The following is a 27,430-nucleotide window of genomic DNA, read 5'->3' as shown; positions in this document are numbered from 1 at the left end:
GATAAATGCCCACAGAGGGGATCAGTTGAGAGAAGGAATGCTACAAGGCAATCTTATCAGCCACAACAGGTAAACATTTTTTTGTAGGTCTTCTCATGTCACGTCCAGTTTTGCAATGTGTTCGTCCACAAATGACCTTATGGTTTGAGGTAACAAACACTGGCCTAAAATGATTAGGGTAGAGCACACCATGTTTTGAAGAGTGTGCTTGTGAAAGACGATGATCAATGAGTCGTGTTCACTTTCCCTGGAAAGGACCTGACACTCCTTTTCGATCTTCCATGGGAGTTAATCCTGCCTATCCTAGGAGTCCTGTATGCCTTGTCCACTGCACTTATTTGGAAAGATATGTCCCGAGAGCCACTTTGCAAAGGTTTTGCCAGAGTCAGAACCTTGGGCTACATGGGTTAGAGGCACTGTAATTCAGGAGGGGGAATCCAAAAGCAAACACTATTTATTTCCAAATGGTATCAAACTTTAGCCCTGTGCCCAATAACAGTGAAGAACATTTCTCCTCCTCTTACTTCTATTAATGACCCCCAGAAGGTAGCATAAGCCGGGTAGTAACACTAGGGTTCAGTGACACAGCAGGTTTTAAAATTTATGGTCTGGCCAAGGTATCCAGGTGTGATAGTACTTCTCACTGGAAGTTTTTAACATATATTCTGTATTTCCAACCAAAGTTATGGAAATACAACTGGTGCAGCAACTGGTGAAAGTCCATTCTTGTTACAGTATGAGTTTAATTGGTATAGCATGATAATCAACAGTTGTTTTTGAACACCGAGAAACCACTGGGACATCTGTGCTCTGGAGACAGAACATATGATGTAAATGATGACCCCTGAGGGAATAAGGGATGTGTTCGGGGAAGAACCTCCTCCCTCCCTACTGCTGTCCTTATTTGCCAAGGGATTACCTATCTCCTCCCCTCCTTGCCACCTGCTGAGGGAATACAGTTCACAAGGTAATTAGAAGCTGCCCTCCCAAGGGATAGCCATGCTCCTTTACTTTTTATTCTTTTAACTAATCTGCTCATTTTTCACCTTCTGTGACAGACTAAAGACATCCTGAGACAGAATTCTTTCAGAGTTAGGTGAGTCATTCTTAGGATTAAGGAATTCCCAAAGCAAATAACTTCAAATTATTAGCAACATAGATTTAGTTTACTGTTTGCATTTAGACTAAAGAAACTAAAAAATATTACATAAGAATCCCCAACTCATGAGCTCTGGCACTAGAGAGCTGTCTAAAAAAAGAGACTTGACTTTTCCCCACTGAATACATTATGACAAAGTTCAGATCATCGGATTCACTGATTCTTGCCTTCTTTATTATTATTATTATTATTATTATTTGTCTTTTTGCCTTGTCTAGGGCCACTCCCATGGCATATGGAGGTTCCCAGGCTGGGGGTCTAATTGGAGCTGTAGCTGCCGACCTACACCAGAGCCACAGCAACTCGGGATCCAAGACGCGTCTGCAACCTACACCACAGCTCACGGCAACGCTGGATCCTCAACCCACTGAGCGATGCCAGGGATCAAACCCACAACCTCACGTTCCTAGTTGGATTCGTTAACCACTGCGCCACGACGGGAACTCCCTTGCCTTCTTTATTTTATTTTTTATTTTTTTAAAGATTTCTTTTTTTTTTTTTTTTTTTTTTTTGGTCTTTTGTCTTTTTTTGTTGTTGTTGTTGTTATTGTTGCTATTTCTTGGGCCGCTCCCGCAGCATATGGAGGTTCCCAGGCTAGGGGTTGAATCGGAGCTGTAGCCACCGGCCTACGCCAGAGCCACAGCAACGCGGGATCAGAGCCTCGTCTGCAACCTACACCACAGCTCACGGCAACGCCGGATCGTTAACCCACTGAGCAAGGCCAGGGATGGAACCCGCAACCTCATGGTTCCTAGTCGGATTCGTTAACCACTGCGCCACGACGGGAACTCCACCCTTGCCTTCTTTAAAATACCATGTTCCCTGGACAAAAACTGCATTCTTCCAGGAACTAAAGATGGATAGTATTTGGTTATCAGGACAAGCGGGTCCCTCTCCCAATGTCAAGAAATGTGATGACTCCCAGTGGAACAGAAATTTAGTCCTCGGCAATGAGCACAAGGCAGGGCCACTGCACACAATGATGTCCAGGGCACACACCTGTCCAGGCGAGGCAAGAGTGTGAAATCTACTCTGTGCCCAGCTTGCCAAGCCCTGCCTGAATCTAGCATGAGGCTGCTTCATCCAAGAAGGGGCCTCTTTTTCTTTGCACAAAGGCCTCTCTGTCCACTAAGACCTGTGTCTTCACAGTTGCGTCCATCCATATGGAGTCCCTTTTTCCGTTACACACCAAGGCCTTCTATGGCCCCGCTAACAAGAGACAGTTTGGTGCCCCTGAAATACCGCATGCATGATCTGATCAGTATGGTCTCTTAAGTTTTCTAAACTAACCAGGTACACTTTCTGAAATCATTCATTCACTCAACAGAGAAACATTATTGTGTGCTTGCTATGGGCCAGGGGCAATGCCTATTCATACACTGACCTCTGTTCATTGGCTCTGTTCACTAAGCTAACAAAGCAGTCCTTAGTTGCTGTACGTAATAAGGAATACAGACTTTCCAGAATCAATGCGGGATAGTAATTAAACAAACAAAAATACGCAGCAGCAGCAACAAACAACAAACAGCAACAACGACTAACCCTGGGGAGGTGGGTCAATCTGAGTTAACTCATTATACTATTTTGAATGTCTATTTTCAATAAGTATGAGACATACAGAGAAACAGGAAGGTATGGTTGATACACAGGGGGAAAAAGTCAGTAGAAACCTCTGAGGAAGCCAAGACATCACATTTATTAGACAAAGACCTTAAATGAGCTATTATAAATGTTAAAAACAAAACAAAACAAAACAAAAAAACTAGGGAGTTCCATTGCAGCTTAGGGGGTTAAGAATCTGATCGGTGTCCATGAAAATGTGAGTTCAATTCCTGGCCTTGCCCCATGGGTTAAGGATCTAGCATCACCATGAGCTGTGGGGCAGATCACAGACTCAGCTAGGATCTGGTATTGCTGTGGCTGTAGCATAGGCTGGCAGCTAGAGCTCTGATTCAATCCCTAGCCTGGGAAATTCCATACGCCACAGGTACAGCCCTAAAAAAAAGAGAGAAAAAAGAAAAAAAAAAAAAAAACTAAAAGAACCCATTTTTTTGAAAATTAAAAAAGAAAGCATGAGAACAAATATTTCAACAAAAAAATAATATCAATAAAGAAATAAAAATTATAGGAGTTCCCATTGTGGCTGAGTGGGTTAAGAACCCAGCTGGTATCCATGAGAATGCAGATTTGAGCCCTGGCCTCACTCAGTGAGTTAAGGATCAGGCATTGCCGCAAGCTGTGGCATAGATTGCAAATGTGGCTCAGATCCGGCATTGCTGTGGCTGTGGTGTAGGCCAACACCTGCAGCTCCTATTTGACCCTTACCCTGGGAAATTCTATATGCCATGGGTGCGGCCCTAAAAAGAAAAAAAAATAAGTAAATAAATAAAAATTATAAAAATAAGAACCAACTTTCTAAAGTTGAAAAGTACAATAACTGAAATGTAAAATTCACTAGAATAGCTCAACAGGAGGTCTGAGTTGGCAGAAGAAAGAATCAGTAAACTCAAAGATAGATCAATTGAAATTAGTCACAGGAGAAACAGAAAGGAAAAAGAACAAAGAAAAATGCGAAGAATTTCAAAACATAGAAACTCATTCCAGTCATGAGGAAAACATCAGACAAATTCTAACTGAGGGACTATGTACAAAGAACCTGACCAGTTTTTAATTCTCCAAAACTGTACAGGTTATCAAAAACAAGGAAAGTCTAAGAATCACAGCCAAGAAGAGTCTTAGGAGACATGACTATAAAATGTAAGGTGCTATCCTAATGGGTCACTGGCATGAAAAAGACATTAGGTAAAAATTACAGCAAATCTTTGATCCAAAATGTGCCACACCAATATAAGATGCTAATAGTAGGGGGAAACTAGGTGTGAACAATATGAGAACTCTCTGTACTCTCTTTGCAATTTTTTTCCATAAATCTAAAACTGTTCTAAAATAAGAAGTTTATTTTTATTTTTTTATTTTATTATTATTTTTTTTTTTTGTCTTTTTGCTATTTCTTGGGCCGCTCCCGCGGCATATGGAGGTTCCCAGGCTAGGGGTCGAATCAGAGCTGTAGCCACCAGCCTACGCTAGAGCCACAGCAACGCGGGATCCGAGCCACGTCTGCAGCCTACACCACAGCTCACGGCAACGCCGGATCGTTAACCCACTGAGCAAGGGCAGGGACCGAACCCGCAACCTCATGGTCCCTAGTCGGATTCGTTAACCACTGCGCCACAACGGGAACTCCAAGAAGTTTATTTTTAAAAAAATCAACAGAGATCTGTGGGATATCATCTAGGAGACCAACATACACATAATGGGAGTTCCAGAAGGAGAAGAGAGAAAGAAATGGGCAAAAGAACTTTTGGAGAAGTGATGGGTGAACACTTGACAAACTTAATAAAACACAGGACTGCAGGGAATACAGAGATATTAAAATGAGGCCCATCTAGAGATGAGAGCTTGCTGCAATCATATAACTTTCTCTCCTATAAATCATATAACTTTCTCCCACAGAAAATGAAGTATGTATATGTGAGGAAGCCACAATTTCCATACCCAGTGGTGGGCTTGCCTGCTATAAGTTTGGAAGAATCTTGTGATAAATGATTCTTTAATGTTAACTCTGGAGGCTAAAACCATCCAAATGGCAAAGGAATTGACCTTTTTTTTTTTTTAAGTGAGGAAGAATCTCACTAACCTCTTTTCTGAAAATTCTGCAAAATCATCCTGAAGTTCATACTTGTGCAAAACTTCTCCAATTAGATAGCCACTGGAAAATGCCTTTGCAAATGATTTGGGACCTGAATTTTAAAAACATAGAGATGAAGTCAATATAATACTGTACGTGGAGCTTCTATATTTTCATTGTATATACATAGAGTAAAACTCCCTAATTTAAGTTGAACTTATGATGCATGAAAATACTTCTAAAAACATCTTTTAATAACCAAATGAAAATACTGAAGTTTAACATCAGAAATAAAGATTCCTGAATAAATGTAAGTCAGTACTTGATAACATATGACACTTTGAAGGAAAATACAATTTTTGATCAAAGCAAACTAACCAATCAATAAAATGTATAACTTAGATCTAAAAACAAACTTTGGGTACATTTTATAAAATTATACTCTAATATCTCAGTTATCGAGACAACCTGTGGATGACAATCACATATTTTGGCCAAGTGAGGCACAATCTAATCTCTTTTAAGCCTCAAAACCTAATTTTAACCTTTCCACACTGGAAATTTTACAAAAATCACCTGCACATCTTTTTTTATTTGTTTTTTTCCTTTTTACAGCCACACCTGCAGCACATGGAAGTTTCCAGGCTAGGGGTCAAATTGGAGTGGCAGCTGAAGGCCTGCACCACAGCCAAGGCAACGCTGCATCTGAGCCACATCTGCAAGCGACGCCACCACATATTGTGACAGCACCGGATCCTTAACCGACCGTGCGAGACCAGGGATTGAACCCACGTCCTCACAGACACTATATCGGGTTCTTAACCCGCTGAGCTATAACAGGAACTCCTGTACCTTCTTAAATAAAGTCCGCTGAACACGCTCGAGCTTTTGCTTGGTGGTTGAGGAGTTTACTCCAGTCTAGCTGCTGCTCCATGCAATGGTGGAGACAGCCCAGAGGAAGACAGATTTTGGAGCCAGAGTTACCTATGCCGGAATCTTGGTTCTGTCCTTCACTAGCTGTGTAACTTCTGCCAAGCTGCATAACCTTCCTGAGTTCTTGTCCCCTCATCATATCTGAATCTATCTCAGAGAGCTATACTAAAGATTAGAGGTAATATATGAAAGTTCCTCGGGACCATGCCTGACATATAGTATACACATAATTCTGAGCGCAGAAAAAAAAAATCAGTGTTAAATAGAATTTGCTTTCTTTAAAAATATCCTTAGTTTGAAGGTCACTGTATTTTTTTTTATGAAGTGAAGCATATAGGGTTACATGATATTCAAGAACGATATACAAAATGATACCTAAAATAAATTAGATTCTCTTGGAGTTCCCATTGTGGCACAGTGGTTAATGAATCCGACTAGGAGCCATGAGGTTGTGGGTTTGATCCCTGGCCTTGCTCTGTGGGTTAAGGATCCGGCGTCACTGTGAGCTGTGGTGTAGGTCGAAGACATGGCTCAGATCCTGCCTTGCTGTGGCTGTGGTATAGGCCGGTGGCTACAGCTCCGACTGGACCCCTAGCCTGGGAACCTCCATATGCCGCGGGAGTGGCCCTAGGAAAGGCAAAAAAAGACACAAGAAAAAAGAAAAAAAAAAAAGAAAAAAAATTAGATTCTCACAGGAAAAAGCCATCATCTCTCAAATGATTTCAAAATCCTCCAGAAAGCTTCAACATCATTTAATAGGGGTCCTTTAGACAACAGCAATTGAAGGACTGTATGTTATCACAGTGTCACAAACTCATTCATACCATATTATCCTCTCTTATCAATGACTAACAATAAATGGGTAATTGAAAATGAAGAAAGAACAAGTTTTTCATGATTTGTAGAACTGATGTTTGGTGTATGGTTGCAGGGGGGGGTGTTGAGGTGTGTTGTTCCATAAAGGCCACTGCACAGAGACCTTACTCAGATGACTTCACATTATCATAAGACTCTTGCATAGATGACACCAGCCTGTAATTATGCCCAAAGCTTTCTTAATATCTGTTTGCAAAATATTTTATACTCTTCATAAAACTAAGATTCTTAAGTTAAATCAATATAAGTAATCAAGTAGTTTAAATAGATGTCAAGTATTCTCACTGATTCTGTTTAGCCAGGGTGAGCTCCTGAATTGTCCAGCACTAGACCTACTGACTATGCCTTCTGGCATCATACAGCAGTGATCATTGAAGCAAATGAAATTGAACAGCTCCTTCTGCCTCCAAAAGGCAGAGGGGTGCCATCTCCTCTTGCTGAGTCAATGTTGCTTTCTCCTTTCCTCAAAGACCCACCACTGCTGGCCTGCAACACTGTTCCCTGGGTCTCGTCTGCCCTCAATGCCCTCACTGTGCTATCTGGGCGGCTCTGGCTGTGCCTTACACCTCTCCTGCCTGTTGCTTTCTTCTTTCTGCTGCTATCCTTTCTTTCTTCTATAGCCCGTCTATATTCTTCTTTTCTGAAGAGCCACTGGACACACAGTCAATGTCAGACTATGGATTCCTAATAATAGCCTACAGGCTACAACTCCGTATCCAGGAAATGCCTCTATGTTGCCTTCAGGTGCTCACGTCCCCTCCCTCTGGATTTTGTACTTTGCCTACTGTTCTTGTTGACTAAAGACCAGAAATCTAGTCTGTGAATAATTGGGGAAGAACTGTGTCCTGTTCTATCACTCTCAACTTACAGGCAAATGGTCTGTGGCAAACTCTTTGCTACATAAGGTCACTGGAATAACCAAATCATAATCCACTCCCTTTGAAATGGCAAAGCTTAATTAATAAGGCAATACTGATATGGATAAAATAGAGGTATTTTGGATAGAAAAGTCAAAGAAGAGTGAGCACTTAGTAGTATACTATAAATAAGCAAGTTAAAAAACATGTCTGGGGCTCTGTGTGCACAAGACACTTCAGGTTTACCTTGTGCTATAGGAGCATAAAAGTGAAGGACCAGAGCAAAGGCAAAAGCAACAGAGTGAAAACATGTAGAAAACAGGAAAGAGGAGAAAAAAGAATACATGCAAGAGATTAGATGAAGAAAAGGATGAAAAAGCATATAAGCCAGGGATATGTACCCTGCAAAGTATGAGAAGAAAGATAAGAAGCCAGAGAGAGAAAGAGAAAAAAAAGGGAAATGGAGAGAAGTGGGGGGAGAAACATAGGAAGAAAGAAAAAGCAAAGAAAAGCTCATTTTCCCATCTTTGGTTTATCAAAGTTTTCTTTCCAGTAAAGGTTCCAAAATAGCCAGACAAACTGCATGACAGCCATCTCTATGAGTTAATTTGCATTTACAGCTGGAATTTCCTAGAGGAGCGAAGAGGTGGGCTGACTCTAGGACAAGAACAATGAAGGCCATGAGAGGTAAATGAACCGTGGGAGCCCAATGATGATCTTCACCCTAAGCTCTAAAATTATCTACACCTGAAAAAATGTTCAGCAACCACTCAGCCAAGCCTCCAGTCTTCCAAATCCACATGTCTGATCCCTGTGGCTAAAATTTTCATTTGCTGAAAACTCTGATGCAAGCCTTTGTGCATGATCTTCATTAGGCTGGAAAGCGGGTGGAAGGGTCTACGTGCTTCTCCACTAGGATGGCCCTGAGCTGGCTGGAGAAAGCACAGAAGAAGATAAGCCTTCTACATTCCAAATGGTAACAGGGAGAGCACAGGCTCTGGAGAGATAGTCTTGGGTTTGATTCCTTGACCCACTTATATGTTCCTGGACTTTGGAGAATTTTACAGCCTCAGTTTCTTGTCTTTAAAAGACAGGGAGTGGTGGATTCCACCTCCTAAGAGTTGGTTTGAAAATTAAATGAGATAATCACATGCAAAGTGTTAAGCATAACTCTGGGTATAGAATAAGAGCTCAGTGATCATTTTATTATTATTACTGCCTCCAATTTAAGACAATAGTTTATACAATTCATAAGCTCAGTCGGAGACCCTTAATGACTACAGTACAAACATCCTTATTTACAGGTAAGTCAATCCTGAGAGAGCAAATATTCGATCCTGTCTTTAAAATTCAGACACAGGCCTACCATTGGGGCCAGATAAGCTATAACATGCTCACTAATCAAGGAAACACAGGTAATCAAACACAGTTGATTTTTATGGTACAAAAAATGTTGAGTGGGACAAATAAAGGCTAAACATAGCCTCACAGCATTTCTGGTCAAGTTTTGCTATTAAATGACTAAGGAAATGTGGGGATTTGAGAACGGCAGATAAGGCAGTACAGACCCATACATTCTATCCTAAGTGGCCTTTGCTCCTCCTTTACCAGAAGAGCAAAGACCTAGCACCCAGGTTATCAACCACATTTTAAAAGCCAAGCAAATTTACTTCATTTGAGAGAGACAGAAGCAGCTGCTGGGCCTGGGCACTGGCCTGACCCCACTATGCCCTGGTGTTCCTAGGAGCTGACCCAGCCTCCACAGCTAGACCTTGGCCTTTTTCCTGCTAAACACAATCATTTTCATACCACATCAACACCAAACAAGGCTATTCAGTGAGCTTAATGAATCAGGACAAAAATGAAATCCCTCTGTAATCATATCTGAACTCAGACCAGAACAATATTGCCCAAACACAAAAATGACCAAATATCACCTCCCTATTCTGACTCATGTGAGTGGTTGCTGCTTTTTTTCTCCCTTGCTTTGTTTCCCCACTTCTTGATATGATTTATTTAAGATAAACAGCCATGGAATTGCCTATGTTTCTTTATAGGAGCCAATTCAGAGCAAAGCACTGCTTCCTGGAGCTCCACTCCCAAAACGCCTACCTGAGGCAGACAGAGGAAATCTGTCTGCCCAAATGCTATAAATCTTTTCTAATATCCTCTTACTGAGATGCCCACAGTTCCCCATGGTACGTGTTGCAACAAATCAATGAACTCAATTTTGTTCAACTACAGGTGTAACCTGTGCTCTTTGGCTGGAAGACATGGGCAATTTCTTTTCTTCCAGTATAAGAATAAGATGATCAGCTTTGACAATGTTCTCCTTTGAAGACTCTATCATAATTCGCAAGATTTACTACCTAAAACAAAAATCTCAATTACTATATTATAGACTTCTTTAATGGTTAAAATATTGAGTGGGATTCTTTTCTTCGGACTGCATATCTTAAAAATTTTGACAGTGATTTATACAACAGCCTTCTGCTATTAGATTTGCTGTCTCAATTTCTAGTCAACAGAAGCCAAGTTTCAATCAAGGAAAATGCTGCTGAGCTAAATCAGGAAATAGCAAAAAATCTGTTGCATTACATGACAAGCCATATATTTCCTAACGACCCCGAAGTATGAGAAAATGTTTGATTTAATGATACTTGGGAAAAAGAGGAGTGAACTGAAAGTCAGCAGACCCAGAATCTACTACTAACTTGACATGATCTAGTTGTATAACCCTAAAAAAAAAAAATCTCTAAATATATCTGATTTACTTTCCTCATATGCCAAAGAAGAATTAAGTGATGCCTAAGTTTCTTTTTCAGATCTAAAATTTTATTTTATTTTTTATTTATTTATTTATTTATTTTTTGTCTTTTTAGGGCTGCACTGATGGCATATGGAGGTTCCCAGGCTAGGGGTCTAATCGGAGCTGTAGCTGCCAGCTTACACCACAGCCACAGCAACACCAGATCGGAACCACATTTGTGACCTACACAACAGCTCATGGCAACGCTGGATCCTTAACCCACTGAGTGAAGCCAGGGATCAAACCCTCAACCTCACGGTTCCTAGTCGGATTCATTAACCACTGAGCCATGACGGGAACTCCCAAGATCTAAAATTTTAAATCTCTATAATATGGTAAGGTCACAGGCCCTCCAAGGTCACCACAATACATTATATAATATTGAATATAAATAAATACACAATAGGATTTTTAATATCTCTACTCTTTTCTTAAAATAAAATTCGACACTTTTGAAAAAGTGTGTCCTATAAGACCTATTCAACAAAGTACAGTTAGTGTACAAAGGGAACTCAAATTAAGGGTGCCCATAAAATTTGGGACAACATAAAAAACATCATGCTCTAAAACAAAAACTACAATGATTTAATACAAAAGGACCAAATTAGCCACCTATGGAAACCCACTAATTAAAAAAAAAAAAAAAGCTCGGAGTTCCCATCGTGGCACAGTGGTTAATGAATCTAACTAGGAACCCTGAGGTTGCAGGTTTGATCCCTGGCCTTGCTCAGTGGGTTAAGGATCCGGCATTGCCGTGACCTGTGGTGGAGGTTGCAGATGCGGCTCGGATCCCACGTTGCCATGGCTCTGGAGTATGTCGGTGGCTACAGCTCCAATTAGACCCCTAGCCTGGGAACCTCTACATTCCACGGGAGCGGCCCAAGAAATGGCAAAAAGACAAAAAAAAAAAAAAAAAAAAAAAAAAAGCCCAATTAACAAGGAACATGGAATATCTCTTAAAAACTCACAATAATTTATCTATTTAAATTTTTTACACATCATGTAAATAACCTCAACATATGTATTAATTTATTCAGACGAGAGATATGCCACAGTAGAAGAAGAATATACAAATATCATGATTTCGTAGTAACGGTGACACTGAAAAACATCACTGAACCCTATGCTTTCCCCAGGCAAGGGATAAGAAGAAGAGGAGGGAATATGACTTTAACCTAACCTGACTCATCTAACCACTCACTGATATCAAGATAAAGCATCTCTAGAAAAGTGAAACACAGCAAATATTAGCTTGATTTGGGGGTTCTTTTGGTAATATTTAATTTCTAATTGTCAAGGAGCAACCTAATCTATAAATTTGGTCTTCTCCTGAGTGTACCAGCTCACCAGCATGTGCATCAGGCTCCATTGCCATATAGGTTATTCTCCTATTCTTCTCCACATGATGGTTCTCTGGCTTTTGTGCGTGCGTGTGTGTGTGTGTGTGTGTGTGTGTGTGTGTGTGTGTGTGTTCGTTCTAGGGCCGCTCCCACGGCATATGGAGGTTCCCAGGCTAGGGGTCAAATCAGAGCTGTAGCCGCCGTCCTATGCCACAGCCACAGCAACGTGGGATCTGAGCCGTGTTTGCAACCTACACCACAGCTCATGGCAATGCCAGATCCTTAACCCATTGAGCAAGGCCAGGGATCGAACCTGCAACCTCATGGTTCCTAGGCAGATTCGTTAACCACTGCACCACAACGGGAACTCCTCTGTGGCTTATAAAATCAGCAGAGTGCAATTTCAGTGAGCATGTGACAATTCCTAAGATGTTGCTTAAAGTAATACAGCAGAGCTTCTGAAATCACTAAGATGAGGATCAAAGTACCCAGGGTGAACTTCTTGAGATGAACAAATCCGTAAGGTTCAGCCTAAAACAATATTTTACCTTACTTGTGCTTCACTCATACATTCTCATGTAATAAACAAAAAAACAGGCATTCCTCTAAAGTGAGAGACAGAAAAGTAGTTGAAAAAATATTTATGGAGTATCTAGACCTGGTACAAATGAGAGACACAGTGGTAGATATTTTCCATTTGCCATCTCAGTTGAAGCCCCCCCCCCCACATAAATCATTATTATTATTACTACTTTTCAGGATATGAAATTAGGACTTAAGATTTTTAGGTCCAATCTGGACACTACAAAGTCAAGATTTAGGGATACTAAACTGTCTCATCCCAGTTTTCTCTTCATTGGTTCTTCGTTTCTATTGATAACAATGTTTGTTTCTATTGATAACAATGTTTAAGACTATTGAAGCAATAAAAATATTTATAAATATGTATATATTTTCAATACAGCCCTACCCAGAAGCCAAAAGAATATGGACTGTCTTGCACATCCATCTTTACAAAGAATCTGATCTGTACAGAATATGGAGTTCAAATGCTTCCACTCATTTATGGAGAATGTTCAGCTATGATATTCTGATACTAGTTTCCTCTTATGGACAATTCATAGGAGTTTTTTTTTTTTTTTTTTTTTTTTTAAACATAGGCAATGCTTATCCTTGAAAGTAACTGAGAGTTCACAAAGAATTTTACAGCTAGTCTTTTAGTAACATTACATTGCTTATATTTTATTATAAAAATAACTGCTTGAATTTCAGATATAATTTTGTGTTGAACAACTTCTTGCATTCTAAGACATTTCATTAACATATACCTCTAAGCATTATCTTCCAGGACAGATAGTCTAGTTAAATTTAAGTCACTGGAGATTTTTAGTTTTAGTGATCTTTATCTGAATCTTCATATATTGACACTAATCAGGCCTCTAGTGATTCCCAGAAACCTCATTAAATGGAGGGAGACTATTCTCAACTGAGGGTCACTGGAATTCATTTTCTTACTGCTGACATTCAGGGTAGTCCAGGCAACACAAAATCCAATATTATAAGCTTTAACCAAATCAGTTGAAAACCAATAAAGAGAAAACTTTTACCTTTCAGAAAAATCCAGAAATCAATCAGCTTTGGCCGTCTCTCCAATGACTAAGTCATTATTGAGCCTCACCATGGCAGCAAATGAATTCACTTGGCATTTTCATTGTTTTCTTTGTCCCAGCAAGTAACACATGGACTGAATTTTGTATATTCCCTAAGTATAAACTCTAATACATAATACAGTGCCTAAGAGCACTAGTCAAAGATCTAGCCTCAAATTCTAGCTCTAGAACTTACTAGGTGGTTCACCCTGATAAATTACTAAGCTCAGAGTTTCCATCATGGCTTAGCAGTTAATGAACCCGACTAGCATCCATGAGGACGCAGGTTCAATCCCTGACCTCACTCAGTGGGTTAAGGATTCGGCGTTGCCATGAGCTGTGGTGTAGGTCGCAGATGTGGCTTGGATCCCGCATTGCTGAGGCTGTGGCATAGGCTGGTGGCTGCAGCACCAATTGGACCCAGGACAAATAGGAAAGCTTAGGTAAAAGGTTTAGCACAGGGTCTAGTGTAAGTGTCTACGTCCTCAACAAGGGATTACATTTATTATTGTTTTTCCTTCATTTATAAACTTAATTTGAGTAAATAACTCTTATATATCACCTCCACAATATTTTAAGATGCTTACTATAGTTCAACTATAGTGTTAAAACGCCTATTTTGTCATGTGAAGTCTGATCTTTTCTTTTTTGTTTGTAAGGCTATATCGAATTTTCCTTTCAATTTATGAAGACAATAAAAGCAAAAAGCAAAATAACACAGATGTATACCGAAGAGCCAATAATCTTCTCCTTTCCCAAGGTAACCAATACCAAGACACTGGTTTATATCCTTCCACACTTTTCTCTATGCTCACACAAATCACAAAATGAAGAGTCTTATGTGTGTGTGTGTGTGTGTGTGTGCGCATAACTGAATCACTTTGTTGTACAGCAGAGATTATCACAACATTGTAAATCAACTATATGTCAATAAAACTTATGTAATAAACTATATGTCAATAAAATTTCCCCATGAACTGTGGTTTTTTTTTTTAAGTTTTATTGCACGCACACACACAAGACTCTTCACTTTGTGGTTTGTGTGAGCATAGAGAAAAGTGTGGAAGGATATAAACCAGTGTCTTGGTATTGGTTACCTTGGGAAAGGAGAAGATTGTTGGCTCTTCCGTATACATCTGTGTTATTTTGCTTTTTGTTTTTATTGCCTTCATAAATTGAAAGGAAAATTCAATATAGCCTTACAAACAAACAAAAAACAGTTCAGTATCTGCCTCTCCACACATTCCTCTCACGCAAAAATGGAATTAAACTAGTCCCAACAGGCTAAAACTTGTTTTTATTTTATTTTATTATTTATTTATTTATTTTTTGTCTTTTCTAGGGCACTCCCGCTGCATATGGAGGTTCCCAGGCTAGGGGTTGAATCGGAGCTGTAGCCACCGGCCTACGCCAGAGCCACAGCAACGCGGGATCCGAGCCGCATCTGTGACCTACACCACAGCTCAGGGCAATGGCGGATCATTAACCCACTGAGCAAGGGCAGGGATCGAACCCGCAACCTCATGGTTCCTAGTTGGATTCGTTAACCACTGTGCCATGACGGGAACTCCTAAAACTTGTTCTTTATTTGACTAAAATAGATGAACATCCTTTTAGGTCAAAAGTTACAGTAACTAACTCATTCTAACAACGGCATAACAATCCATAACACGAACACAGCATCCTTTACTCAAGTATTCTACTATTGAAGGGTATTCAAATTGTTTCCATTTTTTTTTTCCCTCTGCAATTCATGTGGCAATAAAAATCTTTGTTCAAATGTCCTTATGCACTGGTGATTTTATTTTTGTATAATACTTTCTGAAAAGTGAGATTTGGCATTGGCTATGTCCTATAGGCTATTTTAAATGCTTTACATTGATTATGCCACGTAATCTTGACACAACTCAATGAAGTATTAGTATATCCCTATTTTGGGTATGGCATAATTTAGGTAAATAAATTTGCCTCAGGTCATTAGCTAGTAAGTGTGGGTAAGGGATTTCAACCTAAAGAATCTGGCCTTCAAATCCTTGCTCTTAATTCTTACGCAGAAATTGCCTAATTACTCTCCCCAGAGGCTGTACCCACTTACAGTCTTTCCATAACAGTTCCCTATAAACCATGCAAAAGCCCTCCATTCTGCATCACAGAGTGGCTTATCTAATGATAGAAATCAAATGGCAGTGTGCTTCTTTGGGGCGCAGATCCTATCTTGGTTGTTTTTAAACACAGTTGAGTATGTTTCTTGTAGTCTGAAAGGCTTTTCAATATGGGATACAGTTACGTCAGGGACTGTCTCTCTCTTTAGATTCCCCTTAGCAGTTGGGATTAAGAAATGAACATGTATTGCTAGTGAGTGGGATGCAGAATACTGCAGCTGTCTCTGCTAACAGCTTCCAGATTTATACTCGGCAAAACAGACATCAGGAATTTTCCATTCATAGTTTACGCTGTTAAAATTCTTATTTAAAAAATCCCCAGTCTTTTAATTCCCACAGAATGAAGGAATTCCTCCTCCTCCTCTCAAAACCAAAATTCCAAAAACTGATTGCAATTAGAATAGCATACTACTGTTTTTCTATTTCTTTTTTTTTTTTTTTTTTTTTTTTTTTGGTCTTTTTGTCTTTGTTGTTGTTGTTGTTGTTGCTATTTCTTGGGCCGCTCCCGCGGCATATGGAGGTTCCCAGGCTAGGGGTTGAATCAGAGCTGTAGCCACCGGCCTACGCCAGAGCCACAGCAACACGGGATCCGAGCCGCGTCTGCAACCTACACCACAGCTCATGGCAACGCCGGATCGTTAACCCACTGAGCAAGGGCAGGGATCGAACCCGCAACCTCATGGTTCCTAGTCGGATTCGTTAACCACTGCGCCACGACGGGAACTCCTGTTTTTCTATTTCTTATTAATTTTATTTACTTTTCTCAAAAGTGTTTCAATAAGGGTCTTAGGGACTGGAGCAAAAGATGTAGTTTTTACAAAACAAGTAAATGAACCAAATTAAAGCCAGTATTCTGTAATTGATTGTCTTTGGAAGAGTATAACTTAGGGGCATGATATAACATTTTGGCTCCTAGGGCAAGAAAGGAATAAGGAAAGAAAAGTGTTATACACCATCCTGAGATTGGCATCATATTTTAGGTGAGGAACAGTCAGAGACACATGGGATGATCATAGAATCCTGAGAAAAATATATTGCAGTTTCCAGGAAGAGTATAGGTGGTGGTCTGGCAAAGAGAAAATCCTGGTTTTATGTCTCAAGAAAGGCAACTGGAGGTGCTCCAAAGTTAAAGATTCTAATGCTGATAGCAAATATTTTGCTGCTGCAGGAATATTACTGGTCTAGCAAATTCTGTGGTTGACCTAAGCTTGAGTTGGCACCATTGCCCCTCTGGTAGCAAGGTGGCATTATGCAAACATGCTTCTGGAAAAACAGACTTAAATGATTTGCCTGAAAACCTCTTGCCTTGAGCAAAAACCATATCAAGTGGAAAATGAGTTCTTATTTAAGAAAAACAGAAAGAAGTGGAGATGGGCTAAAGAGTTATGGTGGAATCACTTGGCTGTCATAGAAGTTGTCGGCTTGTAAAACTCCCTCTGTGACGGTGGAATTTAGAAATTTTGGGTGGCAATATCATGGCTGGGATAAAATCAGGTTAGGAATAAGGTCACCTGTGGGCAAGAGTGAAAAGTTGTCAGAAGTAATTAACGTGTACCTTTTGAGCTCAAACTGCTGAAATTTGTAAATAAACATATTCTGCATTTAACTCATTTCACACACACTTCTCTCCGCTGGGCAGTTAGGTATGGCAGGTATGATTGGATCTATTTTGTACTGGAAGAAACACACTCTAAGAAGGTCTTGTTAACTTGTCCAGGGGCACACAGCTAGTAGTGTGGAAGCTGGCCTTCAGGCTTCATATTTCCATGGTTTGCCAGCACACTTCTGAGAGTGTGAAAGGAGCAAAGTCAGGGCCAGACTAGAGAGTCCAGAAAATTCTCTCCATAGGAGCAAGGGAGACCTAAGGCCTGTGATTACACAGAAGCGCAGTAGGTTAGAACCCGCAGGGTTGGTCCCACCGTGCGGGACGGAGTAGTGGAGTGGAGATGGGAGAAGCCCTTTGGTGGTTGAGGTGAGTCAGAGAGGGCATCTCGAGCCTCCCCCACCGCCTTCCATCAGTTGCCGCGCTCCCGGATCCGCGCCCCGCTCGCCCCCGGCCAGCTCTCCCCGGGTTGTGTCACTCACTCACGGTCTGGGACACTTTCAACTCCTGGTTGAGCCAGTGGCACAGGATCTCCGACATGGTTCGGCCTGCGCCTCCCACCGCAGGCAGGCCCCAGGAATGCGCGGGAAACCCGGCCCGCCTGCCCGCGTCCTCCTGTTGCCAAGGGCAACCCGTTGCTAAGGAAGCGTATCCAGACTAGAGTTCGCGGAATGGCTGGGAGAAGAGGGGCGCCGGAGCCCGGCCAGGAGGACAGAAAACAGTGGCTTGCCCCCTGCTGGCGGGTAAGACTGGGATGTGCGCAGGCGCAGTTGGCTTCAAAGGGCTGGAGGCGGCAGTGCGGCGGGAGTGCTCAGTAGTCAGGGAAGAACGGTGTGCAGAGGGGGCGAGGAAGCTTCTGGACTGAGCAGGGAGTTCTTGGGTGAGCAGAAAGAGAAAGACTCTTGCTTGAAGGGGAGTTGTTTTCTTCCTGTTTGTCCTTTGAAGAAACCTTTGGAAGTTCTTGCGCTAATGACAGCGGTTTTGTCATTAGCTTACAAATTGCTAGTTTTAAGTGCTGTGTAGTGTGGTCTACTCAGGCAGGGACAGAATGTGTCTTACTCATCTTTTAGTCCCAGAACTGGTATAGGTCCTGACCCCCGGCAAGTATTCAGTAAGTTTTGTTCGTGCTGGTGGCGGAACTGACATTTAGGATAATTCGTATTATCGTAAATACGATATTGTTTTGAGATTGTTTTGGTAGTATTTCAAGAGGTGAATATTTAATGTATTTTTTTTCTGGTCAGTTTTCCCTTCCAGGTAATTCTTGTTCCTTTTTTTTTTTTTTTTTTGCCATTTCTTGCGCCGCTCCCTCGGCATATGGAGGTTCCCAGGCTAGGGGTCGAATCTGAGCTGTAGCCGCCGGCCTATGCCAGAGCCACAGCAATGCCAGATCCTTAACCCAATGAGCAAGGCCCAGGATGGAACCCGCAACCTCATGGTTCCTAGTCTGATTTGTTAACCACTGAGCCAAGACGGGAACTCCTCCCTTCCAGGTAATTCTTTAAAATTGTATTTTGAGAAAGATTCCCACCTTGACCAAACCTAAGTCCTCTGAGTCCACTTCTCCCACAGGCTTCACCTTGAACTCTGTCCTTGGCCCTTGTCAAGTTTTAGCAAAAATCCTGCTGGTTCAGTTGAGTGAAAACCCCCCCACCAGCCATACCTGATCCAGTTCCTCACACCTCACCCTTGATAATCTGATCATCCTGGCCTGTCTTCAGCAAGAATCCTTCAAATCAGTTTAGTCCTTATCCCTGATACTTCCATTGACTCCCAGCCCTGCTCCTTGGCTATAAATCCCTGCTTCTCTTTGTGTATTAAGAATTGAGCCCCAACTTTTTCTTCTACTGCAAAAGCCCTTGCAGTAGTCCCTCGAATAAAGCCTTCCTTATGCTTTAACAAGGGAAAGAACATTTTTCCTTTAATAATTTCTAAAAGTTTAGATAGAATAATAGGAAAAACTATATACATATAATAGTATATATATTTATGTCACAAATATAAGAAATTCTCCTCCCCCAAATCCTGGACACATCAAATTATGATTCTTTTAAACCGTAAGAAATACCTGGAATCTAAAATATGGCACAAACGAACCTATCTACAGAACAGAAACAGATCCACAGACATGGAGAACAGACTTATGGTTACCAAGGTAGAGGGGGAACAAGGCACTGGGAATTTGGGGTTAGTAAATGCAAAATGTTACATTTAGAATGAATAAGCAATGAGGTCCTGATATATAGCACAGGGAACTATATCCAATCTCTTGGTATAGACTATGATGGAAGATGATATGAGAAAAATAATATATATATATGTATGACTGGGTTGCTATGTTGTGCAGTGGAAATCGGCACAACATTGTAAATCAACTATACTTTAATACTTTTTTAAGTTGGTAAACGACAAAAATAATAACAGTAATGTCTTAGAAGAAATATCTGTTAAGATTAATCTGAAATTGATCTGTGTGTGTGTGTCCTGTTTGGATAAAAGTTCAGTCCCATTTTACGTTGGCTTAACTTTCAAATATCCCATCCCATGAGTTTCCCCACACCCAACACAGCAGGGGTAACTACAGTGGGAATTCTCAGGGAGATTTATTGTCAATAGAATTGGAGTCTGATACATTTGATATGTCTCACCTTAGAGTTAGCCAGATGTGGAAGAGTTTAAGATTCTGAACATCCTCTATAGCTTGGGGAATAGGTCTAATAAACCCTTATCCATTGGGAACATGTCATCCCTGAAAATGCTTCTAAGGGATGAATACCTGCCAAGAAGTAGCTTCCAAGACACTCCTGCTTGTTGTCATCCCAGTAGTATTTAAATTGATGACTAGCGCTATGTTTAGTAAGAGGTTCCAAGCTTTAATTTCAGTCTGTAGAGCCGGGGGGATAGAAACCAATGTTTTCTAGATTGCTGAGAAAATTGCTTTTGGGGAGGGCTGTAGAAGAGAGTGCATCTGATTCCCCAGCTGCACCAGAAGAGAATGCCTGAGCTCCTAAACCACCCATAGATATGTGTTGTTATCCCCACATCAAACATAATATTTCTGTGCCTATCCATAGGAGATGTTTGGTTATTTGTTGTTTGTTTCAAAGGGTTATTTGTAGTATTTATCTTTGGAACCCAGCTCCAAATAACATAATCTGCCAAAGTGGTGTTTTGGAAAGGAGGTTTAAATATAGGATTTAGATAAATGAAGATACGGATACTCTACAAAATTAAGGCATAGACTTTCATTTCACAAAAAAAGCATGATGATTCTTTTACTTCCCTCAGCATCCAACTTAAAAATGGACATTAAAAGATTAATTATAATGTTGAGCTGTTACTGAAATACATGCATTTTACTGTGTGTTTTTTCTTAAATTACTAGTTTAGATATTAGCCCAAGTTTACCATTCAATCTGTTGCCTTCCCATTGAAATCTCAGCTCTGGGTAGAGTTTCTCGCACTGTCCATATTGGTATTTTATGTTAATTTGGTAAGAAGATTTGTTTATTCCCTCATGTGAAATCACTTGGAAGAGGAGGCAATTAAATAAATGGACAGTTTCCCATCTGTTCCTGAGATGGCATCCTTATTGCTTTTTAATTAAAATGTTTATGGATGTTCCCATCGTGGCTCAGGGGAAACGAATCCAACTAGGAACCATGATGTTGCGGGTTCGATCTCTGTCCTCACTCAGTGGGTTGAGGATCTGGCTTTGCTGTGAGTTGTGGTGTAGGTAGCAGACGTGGCTCAGATCCTGTGTTGCTGTGGCTGTGGTGCACGCCACAGTTGGACCCTAGCCTGGGAACCTCTAGAACCCCTAAAAAAAAAAAGCAAAAATAAATAAGTAAATTAATAAAATGTTTAGAGTATGTGGGTGCTGCATTTAATTGTAACTATCACATCAATTTTAAAACAAAATTAAAAAATTATTTGTTAAAACATTACCTGTCATTTAATTATAAATATTTCTCCTTTGTAAATAGTCTAGGGTGGATTGTATATTTTGAGATCACAAGTTGGATTGAAAAGTCTTGCCTGTACTGAAATGAAATCTACCTTATTCTTTTTAAAAAAATTGTAACTTTTTTTTTCATAAATGGAGTTTTACATTTTCAACCAAGCCCAAGCTTTGGAAGCAGACACCCCTAAGTCTGGACATCTGCTTTTGATCCAACTAGCTCTTCGACTTTGGCAAAACTATTTAACCTCTCTGAGGCTCAGTTCCTTATCTGTAAAGACAGAACTATTTGTTTGACAGAGTTGTGAGAATTAAATGATAAATTGCACATATTAGTGCCTGGCTCACAGTTTCTTTCCTTTTCTCCCGAGGCTATATGAATTTTTCCATTGCATGCTGGTAGGCATAGTTTTAAGGTGCTTAGATTTGCTCAAAATATTTCAAAAAGTTTTGAGACATTTATTTCTTAAATCTACCTTGATTTTACTTATGAATATTTTAATATTTTACATACATAATTACACTTACATAGATAGATCTTTAGAAAACCATATTTGGTCCCCTACATATCTCTTGCATGCATTTTTTCATTTCCCTCTCCCATCATCTTTGATCATTCTCTCGTTTCCTCTCCTCAGCATTTTTTGCAATAGACTTGCTCACTTTATATTGATTAATTCAACAAATATTTCCCCTAGTGTTCAGTAAACATCCAAGCTGGATTTTCCCATCTCTTCCCCTCTAGTCACTCTGTGCAGCCAGTCCAGTTCCTATTCCTCAACTCAGACACTTGCATGAATTTCACTAGAGCAACATTTACTGACTGTGGATTTTGACCTCTTAGCAGAATATGCTATTCCTATAGTGGATCATGCCAGAATTCTTTATAAATGAAACAGTGAAGAATAAAATGGAATAGAAAATATCAGAGGCATATCATGTAGAAAGGGTAAATATGGAGTGGGGGTGGGAACATGTTTGAAGCTACTGTCCTGGAAGATAAAGACCCCATTGGAGGTTCTTTACCATCTGGCCTCAGTTTAACCTTCACTGTAAGCCACACATCCCTTTGCACAACTTGCTCACATTTCTTTCTTAGGTCCCACTCTTCCCATCTCTACATCCTCCCTTTGCAAAAAAGGCAACTTCGTGTCTCAGCCAGTCCTACCTGTCTTCAGGATTCATTCCATATGTTACCACTTTCACGAAACCTCCTATTCTCTCTATCTTCCCAACCCCTTCTCTCTTCTGAAACCTCAAAATAAGTGCTTTCCTTTTAACTTTCATCCAAGACACCTAACTCCAACAACCCACATGTTGGCCAACAACTTAGTTTTACAATCTTCTAATGTCTTTCTCAACACATTTTCAAATAAGTGTGGATTTAGGTTCCATATATTGTTTGTGGAAAATAACAATAATGCAGTAGGTTACAGATCCAGCATTGCCACAAGCTGTGGCATAGCTCACAGATGTGGCTTGGATCCAGCATTGCTGTGGCTGTGGTGTAGGCCTGCAGTTGCAGCCCCAGACTGACCCTAGCCTGGGAACTTCCATACGCCATAGATGTGGCTATAAAAATCAAAATAAAAAAAAAATAAAACTGCAAAAACTAACCTTTTCCTATTAAGAGTATAGGCCAGACTTTTCAGACACTCCCCAATCTCTAATTCTACACATTCTATTATGAATAACAACATACTATTCTAATTTCTGGCTCTATTCTTCCTAACCAATTTCACCAAAGCCTACTCTTTCATTCAAGTGGGATTTTTTTCCCTAAAATTATTATAGACAGCCCTAATTGGCAACCTTTCCTCAATTCCAGTGGGCTAAGAGGTACCAGTAGCATCCTGAGTATCTGAATATATGAACTGCTTTTTATTTTCACACATCCAGAACCTAGGACAAATTTTCACAGACCCAAACCTAGAACTGTCAGAAATGCTCAAAAAATGTTGTGGCATGCATCTATGTATTCCCACAGGATGTTTAACCTGTACCACTCATTTTAGCATCTGTTTATCATGTTGTATAATTTGTTGTCTTTTCGTGTCATAGACTCAGTCCTACTCCTCTGTACTCTCTGGACAGTGATGATCACAAAGAGACACATGAGAATTGCTTCTTCCCATACTCTCCATCTGGTTATGGCCATGATGGAATAAAGAATATCACACTTCCCCTCCACTGTAATCAATTATAAAACTGGAACCATATATTAAGCAAAATTTAAGGCACTGGACATATCATGCACATTCACTCTGCTCCAGATTTCTTCCTGATGGAATTTTCCTGACTGTGACTTAAAGAAATAAACACCAAACAGAGAGCGAATGTCTCACTGGAGAAAGGAAACAAAGATTGGAATTTTGGGATGAAGAAGCAGCTGGGATTTATGGGATGGAGTAATGGAGAAGAAGAAACCATGTAGAACAAGAGCTCTGGAGATTAGCTTGCTGTTTCTTTGAATCTGGTGAAAAAAACAAGTCTTCCCAGGAGATTGGGAGCTGATTGGACCTACTGGAGGTTGCACACTTCTAGAAATAACTGGAGTTTTATTCAGCCAAGGCAGAGAAACCTCACTAAAGACTCAGAACCTTAGGGTGAGAACCCAGAAAGAAGAGATATTTTTTATTGTAGAGATATTTTAACAATTTTTAACCATAACATAAGAGCTAACGAACCTAAAAAGAAACTCCAGTAAGATAATGTTGATTATCTCATATATTAACTGCCAGCCAGGGAAAAAATCTTCTTCTTCACAGGAAGATAATGAATTTTAGAATCTCAGCAATGTAGCATCCGTGATGTCAAGCACACAATCAAGAAGTAGAAAAATATAACCCGTAACTATGGAGAAAACAATAAAAAGTAACAGATGTAGCTGTTGGAATTAGTGGGCAATGGTGATAAGCACCTATACAAAACATTATAAATATTTTAAGGATATAAATGAAATTATGGATGTAATATGTAAACAAATATGGAAGCTAAGCAGTGCAATGGAAACCATTTTTAAAAATAGGAGGAAGGTCTGTATCAGGAAAAACTTTTGTCTAAAATATGGAATGCATTGAATGGACTTAACAATAGATTGGAGACTTTAGAAGAAAATATAAATGAATTTGAAGTAGGACACTAAAAACTATCCAAGTAAGATAAAGTGTAAAAAGTCTCAAAAAAATAAACACAATTCCAGTGACCTGTGGAACAATATCAAATGGTCTACTATGTTTGACTGAAGAGTCAAAAAAAAGGAAAAAAAAAGAGGCAAGAGATATTGGTGCAGAAAAAAATCTTTGAACACACAATGGCCAAACAGTTTCTGAAGTTGATTAAAAATATATGTATGTATTTTAGTGTGTATTTTTCCCACAAAAGAAAACATAAAAACTACACAAAATCTTATTGTCAAATTTCTAATGTCAAATTGCCACACTGTCAAATTGTATAAAATTAAAGATTAAGAGAAAATCCTAAAAGTACACAGGAGAAAAATATTATATATAGCAGAGGAAAGCAAGGACAAGAATGGCAACTGATGGCATAAAAAGCAACGCAAATCAGGAGACAATAGAATATCCTTAGATTATTGAAAGGAAAAATCTTTAACGCATAAGTCTATATCCAGCAAAAATAATCCCTCAACAGTGAAGGCAAAATAAAGACATTTTCAGATGACAAAGTCTGAGGAAATATGGTATCAGTAAACCTACATTGTGAGGATGGTCAAGTGAATTCTTCAGATTTAAGGAAAACAATATTGGAAGGAAACTCATAGCTACATAAAGGAAGGAAGAACACGGGAAATGGGAAATGCATGGGTTAATATGAAAGAATTTTTTTCTTGTCTCCTAGGTTTTGTTTTTTTTTTTTTTTTAATTTTTGACTCTTTGCCTTTTCTAGGGCTACTTCCCGCGGCATATGGAGGTTTCCAGGCTAGGAGTCTAATCGGAGCTGTTGCCGCCGGCCTAGGCCACCACCACAGCAAGGCCACCACCGCAGCAATGCCAGATCCAAGCTGTATCTGTGACCACAGCTCACGGCAACACTGGATCCTCAACCCACTGAGCAAGGCCAGGGATCGAACCCGCACCCTCATGGTTCCTAGTCAGATTTGTTAACCACTGCGCCAGGACGGGAGCTCCATTGTCTGCTAGTTTTTAAAGGCAATCAATGAATGCATGTATAAACAAAATGTATTTTGGTGTTTTTAACATAAGTAGAAGTAAATATGTATGCAGAGTGAACAAGAGGGGAGTGAGTAGAATTATGTTGTTGTAAAGTACTTGCATTAACTTAAGGCACTGTATAATATTAAGATATATAATAACCTGGCTACATAAAACAATACACCTAACAATGTGTATTCAATGCCCATTTGGAAAGGAGGCAGCCATCGAAGGCTGATTAACTACACTGTAGTACAACTAGAAATAGAGATAGTATAGATTGGGTTGACTCTTTAATAACTTCAAAAATCATATGGAGAAAGTTGCTTTTTATTTTTCTTCCTGTTATGAATCTGTATTGTCTTCATAATGCATTAGGTTCTGCACAGTTAAGCTCTCACTGATTTTTTCAAACTTTGCTTATTCACATTTTTCTTGGTACTTTTTACCAAGAAATATGTTATCAAAAATATGTTATCAAAAAATACTATTTCATAATCATTTCTCTAGATTACTACAAGAAAAGTGTATTGAATTATGTGATACTTTTACTTCAAGGGAAATTGCAATACAAACTTTATAGGAAATATGAGATTAGAGGGGAAGAAATATGTTATTTGGCATCATTTCAGTCATATATGTACTTCATGAAATAGGATATAACCATACTATAGTTACATTCCCTCTTGATTATTTATTTACTTTTTAGCATGTTTTTGGTTGTTTTTTGTTTTTTGTGGATGAGGTGGAGGGAACTTCTCTGGCCAGAGCAATAACGTAAAACTAAATTGATTTGGAATGGCTTAGAAAACCAGAAAATTCCCTTTCATCCTGCAAGAATGAATGAAATATGTGTGCTCCATGCTCCAAGTTTGATAGCACTTTCCAGACTCTTGGATTTTACCAGCTGGTCGCATTTCAAAAACAAATTTGAAAGCCAATGTAAGGTTGCCAGTTTTTTTTCCTCTCTCTCTTTTTTAAAAGTAAGCACAGAAAAACAAACACCATATTGTTTCTGGCCATCATTTCACATGGGAAAGAACATTTTATACCAAAAGAAGTGGGAATCACAAAATTTGAGAGTGAAGAACCATACGTTAAACTGAATATGCTTTATGAAAAGCCCACAGTATGTCATAACAGACTCGTGAAAGTCTTTCTAGATCGGACCTATTGTTGCCAAACTCTGTCCCAGAATCTGATACGAGGTACCACTTGAATATGGTTTCCCAGTCTCCGTGGTGTTTGCAACCTTTCCACATTGGAATGTTGGAGAGTTTGAAAGGGTGTGAGTGTACATGTTGAAGGCAAAGTATCTGTGGATACTTTTTTCAGCCTAAGCCAGTTTCTTCTTTTTTGTCTTTTTGCCATTTCTCGGGTGGCTCCCGCGGCATATGGAGGTTCCCAGGCTAGGGGTCCAATCGGAGCTGTAGCCACCGGTCTACACCAGAGCCACAGCAACGCAGGATCCGAGCCACATCTGCAACCTACACCACAGGTCACGGCAACCCCGGATCCTTAACCCACTGAGCAAGGGCAGGGATCGAACCTGCAACATCATGGTTCCTAGTTGGATTCGTTAACCACTGAGCCACGACGGGAACTCCTAAGCCAGCTTCTTTTTTAGGCTGTTGTCTATCTTCCTATATCCTCTGAAAGAAGAAATACAGTGTAAGGTGGTGGGGGTGTATTTTTAAGACCTACATGGAGATTACAAACTTTCGTAGAATTTGAACATCTTCTATTGGTTCTGTAGACTCCACACCCACAGTCTTTACGTGAGAATTCCACAGTATAGGAGACAATTGCTTTAATAAGTCAAATCCCCAAGGAGAAAACATTTGCCTTCAGATTGTGTGCCCCCTGTGGGACTGCTGGATTCTTGTGGTACTAATCTGGATGCTTTAAATCATGCTATTTTGAATTGCAGAAGGAAGTCCAGTCCAAAGTAAGCTCTATATGTGCCCTGGCTACTAGCAATTTTATACTGTATTCGTACATATCTGATCTCAGCATGTGGTTAAATTGTCAAATCCTCTAAAAGTTTGAGAAGATCGGATAGAGCTGTACCAAAGAGACCCAGACATTTAAGTGAAGCATGAAGTTAACTTCACTTTTCTTCTTAGTTATCATCTATGGTATTTCACCAAGTTAATAACAGGTCTTCAAAAACTGTATTCATTCCAAACCACTCAGTTGTGAGGAAAGCAACCTGTGA

The 27,430-nt window shown here is 39.9% G+C and overlaps 1 protein-coding gene and 1 long non-coding RNA gene across 14 annotated transcripts in view; one reads left to right on the top strand and one right to left on the bottom strand.

Moving 5' to 3' along the window:
* Positions 1-17,716, bottom strand: part of SPEF2 (sperm flagellar and cilia associated 2) — a 177,962-nt gene extending 160,246 nt beyond the window's left edge. For 8 of the 10 annotated variants that reach the window (XR_014830743.1, XR_014830745.1, XR_014830746.1 and 5 more), the window contains exons 1-2: positions 17,559-17,716; positions 4,857-4,959 (exon numbers count right to left, since the gene is read on the bottom strand). Coding sequence is in view for 5 of the 10 variants with exons in the window: in XM_085001637.1 (XP_084857763.1) it covers positions 4,857-4,959; positions 17,559-17,616 (161 nt within the window). In the remaining 5 variants the exon portion in view is untranslated. 10 annotated transcript variants of the gene reach the window in all.
* A 129-nt stretch (positions 17,717-17,845) lies between these two features.
* Positions 17,846-27,430, top strand: part of LOC106508148 (uncharacterized) — a 138,966-nt gene continuing 129,381 nt past the window's right edge. For all 4 annotated transcript variants that reach the window (XR_014831171.1, XR_014831172.1, XR_014831173.1 and 1 more), the window contains exon 1: positions 17,846-17,956. This is a non-coding gene — a long non-coding RNA (uncharacterized LOC106508148). The remainder of the gene's footprint in view (positions 17,957-27,430) is intronic.

Source organism: Sus scrofa, chromosome 16 (genome assembly GCF_054392235.1).
Source record: "Sus scrofa isolate SSC_HxYL_T2T_F1_AM1 chromosome 16, Sscrofa_HxYL_maternal_Yorkshire_Landrace_v2.0, whole genome shotgun sequence".
Taxonomy (NCBI): domain Eukaryota; kingdom Metazoa; phylum Chordata; class Mammalia; order Artiodactyla; family Suidae; genus Sus; species Sus scrofa.
Note: the sequence above shows the minus strand (reverse complement) of the source record. Positions and strands in the feature narration are given on the sequence as shown.